An 18408-nucleotide genomic window follows, 5' to 3' on the forward strand; every position below is an offset into this window, starting at 1 on the left:
ACGCGTATTTGTATGTTATTTGACGTCTACGTACTTTAATCGGATCGTGAGGTAAAAACAGAATATCTGCTTGATGAACTTCATTAGGAACACTAACATCGAAATACGCGTACTGAATTCGTTTCGGTGATGGTAGGTAAATTTGCCATATTGCTTGTTTGGATAACCATGCTTTAGCAGTAGAATGTTTAACCGCTGCTGCATCAGCGAGTTTACTAATTGCTGCTTTACCCCTCCAGTATCCCCTTGGACTATAATAAATTGATTCCATTTATAATTAATTACTAGCTCCTAATACGAGTTTACCTTTCATCGCAGATTTTACTAACCAATTAGCTAATGATTCTCTGATATTTTTATTTTTTATGGAATCTAGCGAATGAATCAACTTCACATCTGCAATATGCCTATGTTGTAGATCTTTAATTTTATAAGCCACATCATGAACGTGACATGCTTTATCGATATCATTTATGGGATACTCACCTGGTTTTGGTTGATCCTGATTGTCAAGCCTGATATCAAGTCGAGTACCAGGACCACAATAATTATATCCTGGTACATGTTTTTCTCCAGGGTATTTAGCCCATGGGGTTCCTGGGAACTTTGACATTAATGCAGCAATATCACCACCGTCTTTTTTGGGAAAAAACGAAAACTTTTTTTCTGTTACATACTACACATCTTCCACCATATGGTATTCTTTTATTTATTTTTTTTTTGTAACAGCAGATAGATCATTAGTTGGAGTTTTAGCTCTAGAACGTAAACAATATAGATTCATATTATTTATAATATGGATATAATTGATTTCTCAGCGACACGAAAACAAGAGCCAGTTAAACACCATCCTGCGTTGCCAAATTCGATCAGAATGATAATAATAGGTCCATCTGGATCGGGTAAGACGCAATTATTACTTAATCTGATAATGAGATCATTAAAGTGGGATAAGTTGTATTTAGTAGCACCATCAGTTGATGATCAGAGATACTATGATGTACTTAAAGATTTTAATGAAAACGCAAGATTACTGCACAAAGATAACGATGTTATCGAGTTTATAACCGATATTGATGAAGCGCCGAGCGTTGATGTTTTAGACGGATTTATTAATAATTTAGTTGTATACGATGATGTGATGCTGGACAAGCAATCAAATCCTGAAAGAATTTTTTCACGTGGCAGACATTAAAACACTGATGTGATTTATGTTACTCAGATACGCACCAATACCAAAAGTAATCAGAGATAACTGTAATATTTTAGTTATGTTTAATGGAGTTGATACGCACACGTTGCGAAATATTCATCAAACTTGGTGTAGCGGTGACATGGATATAATTAAATTCAGAAATTCTTTTCACAAGCACAATCAACCCAGTACGGGTTTCTAACAATAAATTTACATGATCCTAGAACAAGATATCGTATTGGACTTGATAAAATGTTTGGATAAATTTATAGAGCAGAGGGGGCGGGACCGCCGGTATGTAAACACAAATTTCGATAAAAACTCTCGGTTAAGTTAGACGCTTTGGTTTAGTGACCTTATTTTTTTTATTTCGGAAGAAGCTTATATTTCAAGCAAATGACGTTTCAGACAAGTGGTCTGTTCGCCCCCTCTGCTGCTTGGGGTAAACTTATGACTTCTAGCGAGAATCGCGCCAGGGTTTGACAACCGCTCGGTTAAGTAAGGACCCTTGGCTTGTAACAGTATGTATGTTGTATTGTCTGTATGTAGGGACGGCAATCTTCATCAAATATATCCCAGTTGTCTTAACGTATATGTTTTCAACTTCATAAGTCTAAAATTATTGTTGTGATTAGTTTAGTTTTTATTATCAATTTAGAAATTCGACAAGAGAACGGTGTACTAAGTCATTTAAATAAAAGAAGACCTAATGTTGTATGTGTCTACTCAAATACATGTCGTTCCTCGTTAAACTAGTTCTAACATAATTGAAATAGGCTGTACCCGAGTAAAGGGTCCACATTTCCTTTATTTCGTTATGTTTCACCTTTCTCGGGTCAGGCCTTGTCTTTTTATTATTTATCTTAATCAGCTAATAAAATTTCAAAAGGGTTTAAGTTTTGGTTTAATCCTTAAAAAGTGAGAATGGGTAACCTTTTGTTAGTTCCTGTGTTTGTGTCTGTTTGTCCATATGCTTCATGTGGGGTTTTCTGACACTCTTTCGCAAGCCTGTTCGCGTGGGTCCTTGTGACATAACCCTGCTACGTCTGTGCATCTTACTTCATCTACACGAAGGTCCCCTGTATTCTCTCTAGTTTAGGAAGGTTGCTGTATACATTGTCATATTTATAAAATAAAATAAAAATTATATTAGTATTCCTAATAGAATTTAGTTACCCTGTTAGCTATTTTTGTGTGTTGGTTAGAAGAAAAAAAAAACTTCCAAAAATGTTTATAAAAATAAAACCAGTATAGGTAATTATGATTTTATAATTTGAGGTCATATAGTTATAAAACTCAACATTGCTTAAAATCGAAGCATCCCTGTTCAGTCCAGTCAGTATTGAAAATTATTATGTCAGTTATTAAAAGATTTATGAGATGTTTTAGATTTTAAGTTTCAAAACAGCAAGGCCAGAGAGAGAGAGAGAGAGAGAGAGAGAGAGAGTTTGTGACCTTTTTATATTTGGAAAATAATTGAAAACTTAATTTTAACCATGAGGAGAGAGATGAAACTGGGGCTCCAGCCCGTGCTCGACGGAACGCACACCACCCTGGGCGGTAAACCGAAGCCCCCTCCCCATTCCCACCTCCCCGTATAGTATGAGCCATTAAATTTAAATTTTAAAGGAAAATAAATTGCAACACCCAGAAAGAGATACTGCGACTTTTGTATAGTTGAGAATTAATTAAAACATTTTTTACCATGTGGAGAGAGATGAAACTGGGACTTCAGCCAGTGCTTGACGGAACGCGCCCCTATATGGACGGTAAACCGAACCCTTTTCCTATCTACCCACCCCCCTGGTAAAGTACGAGCCGTATAACTACTTTATTATTCTTATTACCTAACCACAAAGTACGCTGTTTTTGGTTCAGGTTGTACTTTTTTAAATCTATTAATTATATTTGAGACGTTTAGTAGTAGAGGGCTGGACATCCCCAGTCCCCCTCTGCTATTTGCCCTATCTAAAGTTTCTTTCATAATGTAGTGCGTTTTATAATTCCATATCTAATCTATTATGTCCCCATCAAGTTTATTGAGATTTTTGTTTTCCATATCAATTGATTTAATTGTGTAATTTATATTTGAGTATAGGTAAGTTTTTGCTACTTGTCCACGCTCCATGATGCATAGTGACGTTAAAGCCCAGATATTTGCATTGTCTTTAATCTTTTTTATTAAGTGTTTATAGTTCTCTAATTTATTATTTCTACCAAAGAAAACTCCTAGAGTTTTCACTTTATCTCTCAGGAGATGCGAAGGTAAACCTGGGTGGTTTCCGCACGAGTTACCTATTTTTAATATTTCGGTTTTGTCATGATTTATTTTGGAACCAGATGCTTTACCGAAATTTTCAAATTCTTCTTGCAGATAAACATAAAATTTAGCATTTCTTATAATGTTGGTGCAATTATCAGCCTGTTGGAGCATTTTAAATTCTTCTTTGAAATTTGGAATATGAATACCTTGTATTTGTGAGTTGTTTCGGATTTTGTGGCTTAGAATTTCAATTGCTAGCACATATAATATCATTGACAGTGGGCATCCTTGCCTCACTGATTTTTGTATATCAAATTCTTTCGTGCATTTTCAATTTAACTGTACACCATATTCCAGTGTAAAGAATTTCGGTCCACTTGCGGAAATTTGTTCCAAAACCAAATTTTTCAAGTACTTTCTGTATATAGTTATGTTCTAATCGGTCGAAAGCTTTTTCTTGATTGAAAAGTACCATGACACCTTTTGATCCTGTTTTGTTTATATAATCAATTATTGTTTTTATGTTTAAAATGTTACTTTGTATATCCCTCCCTTTCCCCGCTTAAGTTTGATTTACATTCATTATTTTTCCTAATCACGCCCTTACTCTATTAGTTAAAATTCTATTTAAAATTTTGTAGTCCGTGTTTAAAAGCGAAATTGGTTTCCAGTTTTTAATATCTTCTTTATCACCCTTCCCCATATAAATAATTGTTATGATTCCCTACCACATTGATTTTGACATGTTTCATTTTGCTTAAAAATATATTATTGTACAAAGCATTTAGGATCGGCGTTATCTCACAGTGGAATTTTTGATAGAATTCCGCGGTGAGTCCATCCTTCCCTAGTGATTTCTTCTTTCTGACTGTAGCAATATTCTTTGATTTTTCTTCGTCGGAGATGACATCATCACGCATGTTTTTGTGTTCTCTTGATATCACATTCGACTTCATTTAGGTAGTTGTCAATTGTGTCAGGATCAATATTGTGTGTTGTATATAGATCCTTATAATATGAATAGATATTATCTAGGATATCGGATTTTTCCGTGTACGTAACATTAAAAACTCTAATTTTATCTACCCCACCCCCCTTTCCTTAATTCTTCCCGTTTGTATAAACTTAGGGCTTTTTTAAAAATATATTTCAGTAAATGTTCCTGCCCTGATTATTTTCCTTTGAGATTCTTCTTCTTCAATTTCTTTCATTATTATTTTTCCAATTATTTTTCTATCTTCTTCATGTGTTGTTATACCTAGGGTTGTTTTTAGTTGGTTCTTGTCTTTCTTTAATTTTTCTGCTCTTTTATTGGAAAACGGGATTGCTTTCCTTTTTATTGACTTTTAAAATGTCCCATTCTTTCATTATGTATACAGTTTCATCATTTTTAAAATATTCAATTATATTTTTTATTATATTCACAAATTCTGCATCGTTCAAAATTTTGTTTAATTTCCATTGTCCTGGACCCCAGTTGCACCTATTTCTAATATTTAATTCAATATAAACCATTTTGTGATAATTTAAAATTGGTTATTGTAACATTTTTATGTATCAGTGTATTAAAATTAGTACCATAAAATCTATCGAACCTGCTTGCCTGTCTTTGTATTCATATGTGTATTCTCATCTGGCTAAATTTAGTATCATATATATATATATATATATATATATATATATATATATATATATATATATATATATATATATATATATATATATATATATATATATATATCACATAAGTTGTTTGTTGATTAAATTTAACATTTCAAATTTTAAAAAATTATCATTTACTGTTAAGTCAGCTACTCTATTTCATCACCTACTCAGTTAAAATTCCCTCCTAAAATCAGATTTTCCATTGAAAAATTTAACCAAAAGTAAACAAGTTTTCTATAAAGACTTGTTTTTTTACTTCTGTTAACTGGAAAATATACATTTATTAAATGCCAGTGGTATATCTTAATGTGTAATAAACGTCCTTTAAAAAATTCTCCTACATTCATTTGTTCCCAACTTAAACCCTGTTTATCTTTTATTATTGTAGCCACCACCCCTCTGGTATCTTCATTAATGTAGTCATTACAGATAACTACTGAGTTTAATTTGTTTTCTAAGAGGTATTTTAATTTTCTACCTTTTCTTTATCCATTCCATTGTTATTGATGGTCGCAATTTGGAAGTTTATTCCCTCCATTTTTGGCTACACTTTACCAGGTGCCACATCACTTAAATTTTTTGTTCCTATTTAAAATTGTGTTAAAATGTATATAGGTATTTTAATTTTCTACCTTTTCTTTATCTATTCCATTGTTATTGATGGTCGCAATTTGGAAGTTTATTCCCTCCATTTTTGGCTACACTTTACCAGGTGCCACATCACTTAAATTTTTTGTTCCTATTTAAAATTGTGTTAAAATGTATATAGGTTATCTAAGATCAAGTTATTCTTGTATTTTTGAAAGGCTCTTGTCTATTTCCAGAGCCTATTTTGATTTCTGGACTTCCTCCTCTGTTATTTCTTCAATATTTAAGTTAGAATCAAAATCTGTGTTTGTTTCGTTCGTGTTTTCCATTTCCGAGTCCGTTTGAGAAGCTTACTGGCATTGCTAATTAAATGATGTTCATCGATGTATGAAGAAAATTCATAGATATGTGAAAGTACAAAAACTTTGAGGTATAAACACTTAAAAAGGAGATTTAATTTTCTTATTTGAGTGAAAAAGTAGAGACACCGAATAGAGAGAAGCTGAATTAAAATGTGTAATCTATATCTTATAGTTTTCATGCATATAAAGTTGCGAGTCTTAGAAGAAAAAAAATGAAAAATTCAACAACTCTTGTCATATACGATGGACATATGTTTGGAAATAATACAAGCACAATTGCTATGAAACAATAATGGACATGGCGTTTCTGAGTTTACATGGGTACAGAAAAATTTAAATATCACTTCTATAAAGACCTAAACTAATAAACTACACTAACATCTGACTTAATTACTAACTCACTAAGTTTTATTTATTTACAGCTTGTAGATACTTTTTACTTGTATATGTTTTTTTCTATTGCAGCAACATATTAACAATGATAAAGTAAAATTAATTATCTATTTTTTGTGAGGCACATAATTCACATTTTCTTTCAGATATATCCAAATTTTGCAACCTTCCAGTTTCAACTGGAAACCTATGATTCACTGAAAGGAACTTTGCTAAAAATATTCTGTATTTTTGTGACCTGTGTAATTGTTCAAAATTAAAAGAATGTTTAAATATTTTTTCCGGAATTAGAAATACTAGGTTGCCATGTCTGTACATATTTTATCTTTCAGCCAATTACCAGATGTGAAATCATGGATGACACGTAACAAGCTGCAGATGAATGATGATAAAACTGAGGCCATTCTGATCACAACACAAAGACTTTCTGTCACGTCCTTTACCTCAAACAATAAATATCAGTAACACCAACATTAAATTCACACTGTCAGTACGAAACCAAGGTGTCACTCTGGACAGTACTATCACATTGCACCAACATGTCATGAACATATGCAAGGCTGCATATCTTCAGCTGAGACGCATCAGCTCCATTCGCAAATATCTTTCAGTTGATGCCACTAAAACACTTGCATGTTCATTAATACTTTCGAGACTGGACTATTGTAACTCAATTCTGTCTGGTTCATCTCAATATCCACTTCAGAAACTTCAAAACACAACTGCTTGGATCATACTTTGAGTACCACAATCAGAGCACACCTCCCCGCTGCTCTGTACCCTACACTGGCTATCCATTCGATCCAGAATCAAACACAAAATTTGTTCTCTGTGCTACGTTTCACTGATGGACTCCAGTCCAACATACCTATCCAACCTCACCCATGTATACACACAAGCAAGATACTTACGCTCCTCTTCTGACAATCGTATACTCATTATTCCCACTATGAAAACAAAGTCATATGGACAGCATTCTTTTGCATACCAGGGCCCAGCAACGTGGAATGAATTGCCCACTGAACTTAGACACTAAGACACAGTGATCACATTCAAGAGTACTCTTAAAACTCACTTATTTCGACTGTAAGAACAAACTTAAAGACCTAATAATGTTCCCTACCTTAAACATTTTCATCATTTTTATTATGTTTTCTAATTTCATGGTGTTTGTTTTTTGTAATAATATGATTATATTTTTTATGTTATAGGTGTTGTCTAATGTTGTAAAGCGCTTAGAGCTTCTAAGGATTTGGTGCTATACAAAGTCCTCATTATTATTATTATTATTATCATAAGATAACCATAAATTATTCAGCCCTAAGTCACAAGAAATTTGTCTGATAAAGGAAAGCCATTTTAAATTGTGTATAACAGCAGCTGCATAGTAACACTATCGTATAATTCCCATGCAAATTTGCTCATTTTTCCAGTAACAATTCTATTCACAAACAGCTCCAATTTTAAAAAAATATAAACCTGTATATAGGAAATCTACTGGTCTATCCACATAACATATACAGTGGGGTACATTTCTTGAATATAAAACTTTTGTATTAAATCAATGGTGATGAGGGATGTTGCCATTTACATACATAGTTTAGTACAAAACAATATCCCAATGATAATAAAGTTGTTTCACCTAAATTGTCAGATATATTCAACAAAGGCCATTCTTACAAAATGAACTATATCATTTTTTTCAAAATAGTTACACACTCTGGTTATGGTCACATAAAGGATGTTAACAGTTGAGCAAAGATGACTGATTTCATTTGTATCCAGACCATAAACGTATATTTTGTCACTTAACTGTATGACAGGAATCCAGTACAAACATGAGAATCAAATCTGATATGCTCCTTTTTTTCTTCTATTTTTGTGTTTGTACTCTCATTAATATTTTTGATAATATATAAAATATTCTGCAGTTCATAGCACATGGTTAAAGGATCAGTACAACTTAATGGCTTCTTTTCATAATAGAAGTTGAACATAAATTCAGTCCAATCCTTTTTGTAAGGATATTTGAATAGTTAGGGTAAGTGATCCTATCTGGTGAGCTATCATGTAAGTCTGAACTATTTTCACATGCAAAGGCAAATACAATTCAGAATAAAACATGACCTACTCAAAGGCCAGAGCTCAAGGATGATTATTCTCTGAAAAGGAAAATGTGTTCATTGAATGTATGCATCTTCTAAGCCTTCTGTAACTGAAATATCTCAATGTTCGAGTCTCTTCTGATGCAAATATATACAAGTCCACCAATCTTATAAGAGCATTCTTTTGCTTGCAGATGGGATTATTTTCAAGACAAACTGTGCTATGTATGTATTATGTATGTATGTATGTATGTATGCATCCTTTAATGGGGGGGAATATTATCAAGTTGTTGGTAAACCTTTCAAAGGTTTATGCAATTGTTTTGACAGTTTCTACTACAGTTTAATTGTTCTTTCTTTCTTTATTTCACTTACAATAATATGTATGCTGAGCTACTGTCAACATTAAAAACTAGACAGATACCAATTTTTTGAGTTATACAGTGCAGTCAATGGCTTCCATATAATAGTTATCAGCTGTAATTTAAACATGCTGATTGGAGATATGGCCGAGTTTCAAATTTATTCAATTAAACAACATTGTTTTGGCCTTTGCAGAACCTACACATTTAGATTTTGTTTCAATTTTGTAGATTTAGTATTTTTAAGCTCTCAAATAAGAAAATAAGAAACTTAAATCCTCTTTCTCTAATTTTATACTGCCTCACAATATATATAATATCTATATATAAAGACAATGTTATACTGAGGTATTATACAACAGAATTTAACCAGTGTAATCGGATTCATTGTCACACACATTGTATCAAGGACAGTGACACTTAAGTACAATAAATGGAAAAACAGAATTCAGTACAACTGGATCTATTATCATATTATTATTATATCAGAAACTGTGTATACTGGGAAGCTTTATCATGAAGGATTGCTTTAGTTGTAATGATAAAAGAAGACCATTTAGTAAAGAAAATGCTTTATTTTGCTAGGTACTTCGAATATTCAGGTGTTTCTGTGACTTCTTAAACATCTTAAATTAGGCATGTGTATACAAAATAATCTCTTCTGAGCTTTTTTTTGCCATATCTTACGAAAAAAGAAACTAAAAAACACATTTTTAGAAAAAAGAAGACAAAATGATATTCATTGCATATTATTCAAGAGTAAAATATTAAACAAAAAAGTTGTAAAAATTAATGTCAATCTTCCATATTACCAGCATCTCAGATATTTTACAACACCAAGTAAATAAAATATTGGTTGTAAAAAAAGATAAATTCCTGGATGGTGGTGGCTTCTTGCTATAAATATAACTTGTAACAGGAATATATGACAGTTAAACAAGTCACACAAATGAGGCATAAAGAGTTCAAACATGACAAAAACTAAATAAGACAAAACCTCCTTAATTCTGATACTTTGGTTTAAATCATTTTGTTTTATGGATAAAAAATGAAGATGTATTATTTAATTGCATAAAAGACTAACAGGAGAAATATGTTTTCAGTAATTGTTGCCATATATACTTTATACACTCCTATAAAAGTCAGATCCAACTGTATAATCCCAGATCTGCCATCACATAATGCACTGGCAGATCTGGGTCTAGGCAGATTTTGACGAGTAATCAGCAGAACAAACAACTGCATGCAGGTTATGTGATGTGATATGTAAAAATGTGGTAAGTATAGGCACAGTAAGACAAGACATATAAGCAGTTTAATCAATTTAAAGTCATTTAGAATCCATGTCCTCACAAGTAATAAATTCTTTAGCCTAAACATGACACTTTGCACAGATTTTGGACCAAATGTAAGGTACACTTTAAAAAAAATGAGATATAAAAGACGCAGATGGTTTAACTGTATATGACCAACATTAATCACCCATTAATGATAACAGAGAAAGAGAGTAACTATGCCAAATGGAAAAATAAAGCAAAACAAAAGACAAACATCACAGCTTTTCTTCTATTTCTATGACAAAAAAGGCATTAAATGTACAAATTATTCTTCAAAAATTTAAGTGTCTTTGAGATTTGTAAGCAACAAGGCATTATACAAAAATTTTAATTACCACATCTTTCATACAGTCTCAAACACAAGCAAAATAATCTCAAGTGAAAACTGTTTAACATTCTTTACTGCAGATATGATTCCTTATCCCACCCTCCATCTTCAAGGAGTCATTAGCTGTGACACTGCTGTCAACCTTTCTAAAAGAATGTGTCACAAGGAGTCATTAGCTGTGACACTGCCGTAACCCTTTCTAAAAGAATGTATCAAGATCAGAAGGCAAGCCAAAAGATACCAACAAGGTGATGTACTTGAACAGAAAATATGGAATATCCTGTAATATGGATCCTAAAAAAATTGTATTTTGGTTGTGGGTTTACATTAAACTTGCCATCTGAAACTAGTGGTCCTTACTGCTGCCCCCTGCCCCCATATTTTGTAAAATAAAAATTTAAACTTTATGAATTGCACTTTACTAATGTGATTTATTTTTGAAAGAATAGACAGTAATACACAATATTATTGTGAACGAAGTCCCATGTCGGCTAGCATTATAGGTATCATAATGATATCATTTTTACATGGTAAACTTGAGATATCATTACTAGAAATATTCTATTGCATCCTCGGCTGTCTTTCCTTCCACAACAGCACTCAGCTCCACTGGTTTATGTGTGTGGGGCAGTGGTTCATACAGGCGTACATGGATGCACTCACTTGGACCAACCTTGATCTAGGTGAACAAGATAATTTCATGTCAAATTGATGTGAATGATACATGTACAGTGTTTTCTCCATGACATGAGATTGTGGGGAAAAAAACTCCCAAATTTAATGAATCTCTCCTTAAAAATGAGCAAGTATATGAAACATATGCACAGTAAATTTGCCATAAGCCTAATTAAAACATTAAAATACATGTAGCTCTGTCAGATTATGTATACACTGGACTTTTCGATCTACTTCTGCAATCAAACACTTACTATGTGACGTTTTGCAATTGATCCATGAGACATTCTGATTGATTCTGTAGTTATTAAGAGTTTTGCTAAGTGCACCACTTGGTAAGTTGTAAAGTTGCAGGGACATATAAATCTGGGTGTTCAGTTGTAATGTCTCTGATAATACAGGTAATTCTAATACATATGACGTATAGTCATGGTCATAACACATGACTGCTGTGCTGATAATTAATATAAAACAAGGATTAAGTTTTCTCTTTATTCACTACATGTTATTTATCACATACACATTTGCTGAAACATGCTAAAAGGTGTTTCTATTCATAGATTCTATTATCATATAAAAAATGCTACCCCCCCCATTTTAAAAACTGAATATCCCCTTATAAAAATGCCAAATGAGGAATTATCTTTTCTGTGTGAATATCCAGGAGAAATCACTACACAAATATGTCATTTTAAAGCCAGATTGACATTTTACATTTGCAGATATGAGTTTATACTTCCTGCAATTTGGTATCAATCAGTATATATGAAGAGAGTATAAATCCTGCTTGTCAATGTTTGTTGTGAATCACGATTATGTAGAACCAACCATTAGTGAGAATCTCTATCATAAAGACTTAAATGGAAGCATAGCAGCTAAATTTATATGAATATAATGCAGTTAATTTCATGCAAATACAAAAACAATTCATATGAAAAGTGTTACAATGTTTTGAGTACATTTATCAATTTTATGTAATGATGAATGGCTTTACAATTTCTTTCATGATGTCATTTCTTTTACCATGATGTTAAATTGTCTGCTGGGACATTTTCTTGCATCATGCACTGGCAGATCAGATCAGATTCCAAGTTTATTGTTCTATTGATTTCTCCATACAAAGTGCAGAGACCCATATCTAATGCTGTACTACATGATGACAGATCTGGGTCTATGCAGTTTGCTGTTGGACTTGACTTGTAAGTGAGACTAAATGGGACAACTATAAAAACAATCCTCCATCTACTCAACTGAATCTAGACTGGTTATGTACATAAATAATAAATAAAAATATATAATAATCATAAATAACCTGAAGAGCCTAATCAAAAATGCAGTTGGGCATTACACAACCCAACAGATGTTGATATTTTGTTTTAGGAAACCACTCACCTTGATAAAATAATTGGTCCCTGCTACTAGCTGTGATGCGTACTTCAGGGCTTCAAACTCAGAATAGTTTTTCCCTGTTTTCTTCTCAATTTCATCTCGCAACTGTAAGAAAACCAAGGAATAAGTAAACTTCAATCTGCTTAAACAATAAATGATAATATCTAGAAGTATGCATCAAAACTGCACTACTGATTCACCCATCCCCCCAACTCCATTACACATTCATGCATAAGTATACCCACCCACCCCACTTCCACCATCCCAACTAGCTATTCTACAACTATGGCACAATGAGCGAGGATAATAACCCCCACCTTTTCTTTGAAAACTTTGGATAATAAAACAGTTTACTAAATATCAACTTAGCCTAGCTAAAACATCTGCAGTTTTATCAATTCAGCAATTAGGCAATCATTCTGTGACAATTTTGACATGCCACTGTACCCATTCAAAACAAAGTTTTCAAACTGAAAAAGCTTGGAAAGTGGATGCGAACATTAAGAATAAAGTAATGTAAAATCTCAACAATCCAGATGTTATCTGAACCTATCAATCACATAGGAAAAGGGAAAGGTTTCCCAGATACATTATACATAACACTAGAAAGGCCTTTATGCAAAGCCTGTATTTTATTCAGACACAGCAGGAAAAGCCAAGAGACATACATGTGGATGTCAATGCAACTGCCATGTCAAGCTTCCACCAAGGCAGGGCTCAACAACTATCAGAATCCCTTTTTCAAACGCACGTCAGCCAATGGGTCTGTATGATTAACTCATTAACTCTGAAAAAATTACAAGTCAAGGTCATTAAATTTTGTTATATTTTTCCATCTTAAGCAAAAACCTCCATGTATGAAACGTTTTATTACTGGGTATTGTAGGTGATCCTAACCTTGGTTTCATTGAGATTAAAGCTCTGTCTGAAGTTTTGCTGCTATTATTTAACCGACCTGCCAACTATAATCTGCAACCCATTAAATTTAACCATGTACTCTCAACTTTTCCTCAAGCAAGTCATTATAACTGACCATGTACTCACAACTGGTGCTCAAGCGCCAAAATCAGTATGACACGTAACTTCTTTAAAATTAAAGATTCTGTAGTGAAACTAGACACATATTCTTTAACAACACTGCCAAATGTTTTGTCAACATTGAACAGAAAAAGAAGTTACAAGACAACAGCTATTTAGGGACTGGCCATCTTATGGATGGGTGAAAGGGGAGGTCAGTATCTTATATAGGCAGAAATGTCCTTATCTTAAGAGTTCAATAAGCAGGGACTTGGACAAACAAACAGTTGAGAGATAATGGCATAGCAACTGTCCATCAGCTTCATATCCAACAGTCAGTTATCTAGTGTGATTATCGATGAACAGTATCTGGTTAACAGTGTTCATAGATCCAATGAACACTTTAGTTTCAATGCAAACTGTTTCCATTGTTATGTTACCCTTTACAAAGAAATGCTACACAAGGACATTTTTCCAACATCAGTATGCAGATTGATGAAGCGTTATGATTCATACTCTAATTTGCAATTGTGGATTGTACAACAGTGTGTGTGTGTGATTTGGATTTTTAACGTAGCTTTAACAATTTTTCAGTCATATCGCTACGATGTCTGCAGTATGACAGTTTATAGTGATGTCTAGCACTGGGGCATCATGCCGCAGACATGTAGCATGATGTCCCACCCAATCACATTATCCTGACACCTGGCCGACCAGTCCTAACCTCTTGATGATGAGTGCCAAGTAAGGCAGCTGTTAGTATCATTTTTGTAAGTCTTTGGTACGACAAGGCCAGGGATCGAACCGACGACTTCCTGCATCCGAGGTGGACACTAACCACTAGGCCACCAGAGCGGAGGATCGTACAACAGAAAATTACTGATAAGTGTCTTTTGCTGTTTCAGATACATCACTCTTTTATGAAGAAAATTATTAAATACTGTGTATGTGTTTTCTCACTGTAAACAAAACAGTTTGCCTGAGGACAGAAAGGCAATGTCATATTAAAACCTTTATATCTTGAATTTCATGATGAATTTTATAATAAACCAAATCTCTGCTGTTATTCTAAGTACAAGAAAATTAACTTGTGGGTATACTGTAGTATTAATTCCAGATATTGAAAATATGGAGCCCAGTGACCCACACTTCCTTTACTAGTTTTCTATCTCAATATTTATTTAATATGTTAGGAAACTTTGATAATCACAGTTAAGATGCGAATACAAGTCTCTACAATCACAACGCTTTCCCATGCCTCCAGTCTCAACAGAGCTTGACGTGTCATATGATTTTAACAGTTTCTGTAGCAATTACTGAGACACTCCCGACTGAACTACCCCAGGAGATTATCTGTAAACTTCAGGTGTATGGTGCTTGTGCCACTTTCATCTCTTCACTTGTAACGTTTTATTCATCATCATTTTTACTTTTTTTCCATTACATATATCTTTTAGTGAACTTTCCTTATTTTACATTTTCTGATATTTTCAATATCTTCAACATGAATAATTTATGTATCTTTCAAAATTATTGTGACTTTATCTAAGGATGAAGATTCTGAAGCTACTGCCCTTGAATTACATACTGATATAATGAAATCATTTTCATTTTGTTTAAATGAGAAAATGTAGGAATGTGCAATATTCATTGATCTCACATTCTAGTTTTTTGACCCACAGTAGAAAGATGCTCGATTGCTTTCATGTAATTTTCTTACAAATGTTCAATTGCGCCATACATTTCTGTAACAGTTTTTAATACAATATTGCAATAAAATGAACTAAAAATTTGGCCCTATTTGTAGTATTAAATCAAAATGTTTGAACTTTGCATCATACATACAGTTCCATAATTGAACTTTTCTTTACAATTTTGTATGTGATTGTTTTCTTTTCTTGTCCAATAAAATCATCTGTTCTAATGAGACATTCTGATAGCTACATATTTTATCTCGAGTTGTAACACCATGTTTCAACATTATTTTCTACCCAGCTTTTTTACGTTTTGTGATCTACACTACAAAAACAAAGGCTTGGAAATTATGAATTAACTTTGACAGCCACTGTGTGCAATTTTGTTATGTTGAAAAGTGACTATGTATGCATGTTTGTCTAGTTCGGTGATTAATTGTTGCTGTTATTGTAGAATTGTTTACTATATTTTTCTATTAAATTTATCTGATAGCCATTATGTGCAATATTGTTGTAGTATTTTATATTAGATTTTAATATTCACATAATAGCAATTATTAGCAAATTTATAAATCTGAAATGGCATCAGCATTTTTCTTTTGTTGCTAATAATAGTTAGGCATATCTTTTCTTCTTTTGTCTTTCTATCCCACCATAACAATTATTATATATATATATATATATATATATATATATATATATATATATATATATATATATATAACCTCTTAATTCTCTTTCAATTTTGACTTCACTTTCATTGCAATCACAACACAATAATGGTACCTAATATAGCAAATGTCTATTTAAAGCATAAATTATAATCAACACAAATAAAGTACTCATACACATGTATTAACAATACTGAATGTTTGTGAAACAGGAAGAGCCAATAGTGTTCCCGAACGAAAATAATCATCCATCATTTATGAAATCATCATTACTAAATTATGGCATTACCATGAAAAAGTTGGCATGCACAAACCACACATGGGTGACACCAACTCGTATTCAGTCCTGATATATTATAACAAAGATATTACTGATTGGCTTTACTTCGTTTTCTTACACAATTATTACTTGCCATCTTTTAACTTTCTCACATTCAGTAAATTGCGTTATTTTCTTCTTTGTTCATTTTATATAGAACAAGTAGTAGCGTGTCGCAATTATTTTCATGATCACTTGACGTACGATTGTGACATACTACACAAGGATTCTATACTGCTCATTATTTATAGACTTTCACAGCAAAACAAATTTGATATTTATGTATCAGTTACTTTAGTAGACAAGATACTAGTAATTGGTAATTGCTACATTAATGGGCCTTTTTGGGTCGGGCCTTTTAAGCATAGTCCGTTTTGGTCGTGAGCATTTTTGGTACCGGTCCATTTTGACCCTGATCCTTTGCCGAGAAAGATGGAACTCGTGTGCTAAACCCAGTTCCGCGGTCTGCTGATACCCTGTGCTGCGATAGCATTTTTACCTCAGCAATCAAACTGTGCACTTTTTCAATGGGTTTCATCTCTTCCCCCATTCCTCCGCACCTCTTGGCCATTTTATAAACCTAAATTAAGACGTAAAACGTTGACAATATGGCTGCAAAAACTACTGAACTTCTTTTTGCCAACTCAAATCATGTGCCAATGACGCTTCCGCGTCAGAGTTGCTTAGACGCATCGTTTTTCGTGATAGTAAGCGCATATATGCACTGTTCATGAACAAAGAGGGCTGTATCACGAACGGCGCATGCAAATTCTCGGAAATGTAGCTAAGGTGTGCAGGAGATCGTTTTGCACCACCCCTCCCCATTCCTTTGCCATTTTGATACTGACGATATGTAGATGATTGTACAGTGTTATCTTGCTTCAATCAAGACATCCCTAGTTCTAATATTAGTATTCCTACTCCTACCTCGTGGACGGGGTACTATCATGAGCATATATGTCTCAATGAAGCAAGCCGGGTGTGATTCACAACCGGCGCTCTTTTAGCATAATGTCAACAATTTTGACCATGTTTCTTGAATATAATGAAACAAATTGAGTAGTCCTCTTATTTAATACCGGAATTATCGCAAAATCATTGTAGAAATAGTTGTAAAATCTCGTTTACCTTTCTTATCCGATATTTTCGATTAGATCGTCCGCCATATTAGTTCAAATAATGATTAGCTCTGTTTTCAGCCTCGTTTGTTTGAGTGCCATATAAAGAAATTGACGCCTTATTTGGAAACGTAAACAAATGGTAGTAAAACATGGCGCGGTTTGAGTCAGAAATTCTGCGCATTAAACGTAAATACGGTTTATCGGCAACTTTGAAATTCCACCAAGAAGCATTATTCGCCACTTAATTGATAATAACATAGCGTAGACTATCCGAATATGATCTGGCAAGCCTTATATAGAAAAGGGGTCACTGCGAGAGTCTAGCGTTTTCTGTCATGGCAGACACGGTGATGTTAGTGTAACCATGCCAAATTATTTTATCGTGTAATGGCCTAACAAAATAAAATTAAGCCAAACTTCTTTCACAACATGATTATACTTATGTAGTAGATTTCTACACTATTTGTTTTTCTGACTTTAGTGATGATTTTTTAAAATATCCATTACATGATATGGGATCAGTTCGTAGCCTCAACGATAACAAATCAAGTTGAGGCTACGACATCGAAGCTAGGACTTTCCTTAACCGATCAAAGTGTTCGTAAGTGACATTGCAGTTCGTGATAATATTGACTAGAAATAACCGAGGAGACAGTACCAAGCAAATTAAATCAATAACTATGTGGTACATCTTTTCTCCATCGCAGATAAGTACATAACTGTATATTATGTAAATAACCCTCCCAAAATATGAGACTTAAGACCTATAGCTCTTACGACTATTATTTTAGAATATTTCTATGCATCATAATGCAAAGATGTGAAGTCACAATCTCCTATAATCAGTTTGGTTTGAAAAAACAACATTCAACTGATTTATACCTATATGCCTTTAAGGAAACTGTCAGCTAGTATGTAGAACAT

The 18408-nt window shown here is 33.2% G+C and overlaps 1 protein-coding gene across 1 annotated transcript; it reads right to left on the bottom strand.

The window, feature by feature from the left end:
- Nucleotides 1-9488: 9488 nt before the first annotated feature.
- LOC149801275 (cystatin-B-like) lies at nt 9489-17037 on the bottom strand. Its single transcript, XM_089955334.1, has 3 exons — nt 16863-17037; nt 12666-12767; nt 9489-11277 (listed from the first exon to the last, which is right to left on the bottom strand). The coding sequence occupies exons 1-3, from the start codon at nt 16932-16934 to the stop codon at nt 11149-11151; spliced, it is 303 nt and encodes a 100-aa protein (XP_089811460.1). The 5' UTR covers nt 16935-17037; the 3' UTR covers nt 9489-11148.
- Between the last annotated feature and the right edge of the window lie 1371 nt (nt 17038-18408).

Source organism: Sinohyriopsis cumingii, chromosome 4, assembly GCF_028554795.1.
Source record: "Sinohyriopsis cumingii isolate HCF-2022 chromosome 4, ASM2855479v2, whole genome shotgun sequence".
Classification (NCBI taxonomy): Eukaryota; Metazoa; Mollusca; class Bivalvia; order Unionida; family Unionidae; genus Sinohyriopsis; species Sinohyriopsis cumingii.

What these genes read in the sequence shown, in the direction of transcription:
- LOC149801275 (XM_089955334.1), bottom strand. Translation starts at nt 16,934, where the DNA reads ATGGCCAAGAGGTGCGGAGGAATGGGGGAAGAGATGAAACCCATTGAA. An exon ending in TGCACAGTTTGATTGCTGAG is followed by an intron (nt 12,768 to 16,862) that starts GTAAAAATGCTA and finishes GTTTTCTTACAG; the next exon opens with TTGCGAGATGAAATTGAGAA. An exon ending in GGACCAATTATTTTATCAAG is followed by an intron (nt 11,278 to 12,665) that starts GTGAGTGGTTTC and finishes TTGTTCACCTAG; the next exon opens with ATCAAGGTTGGTCCAAGTGA.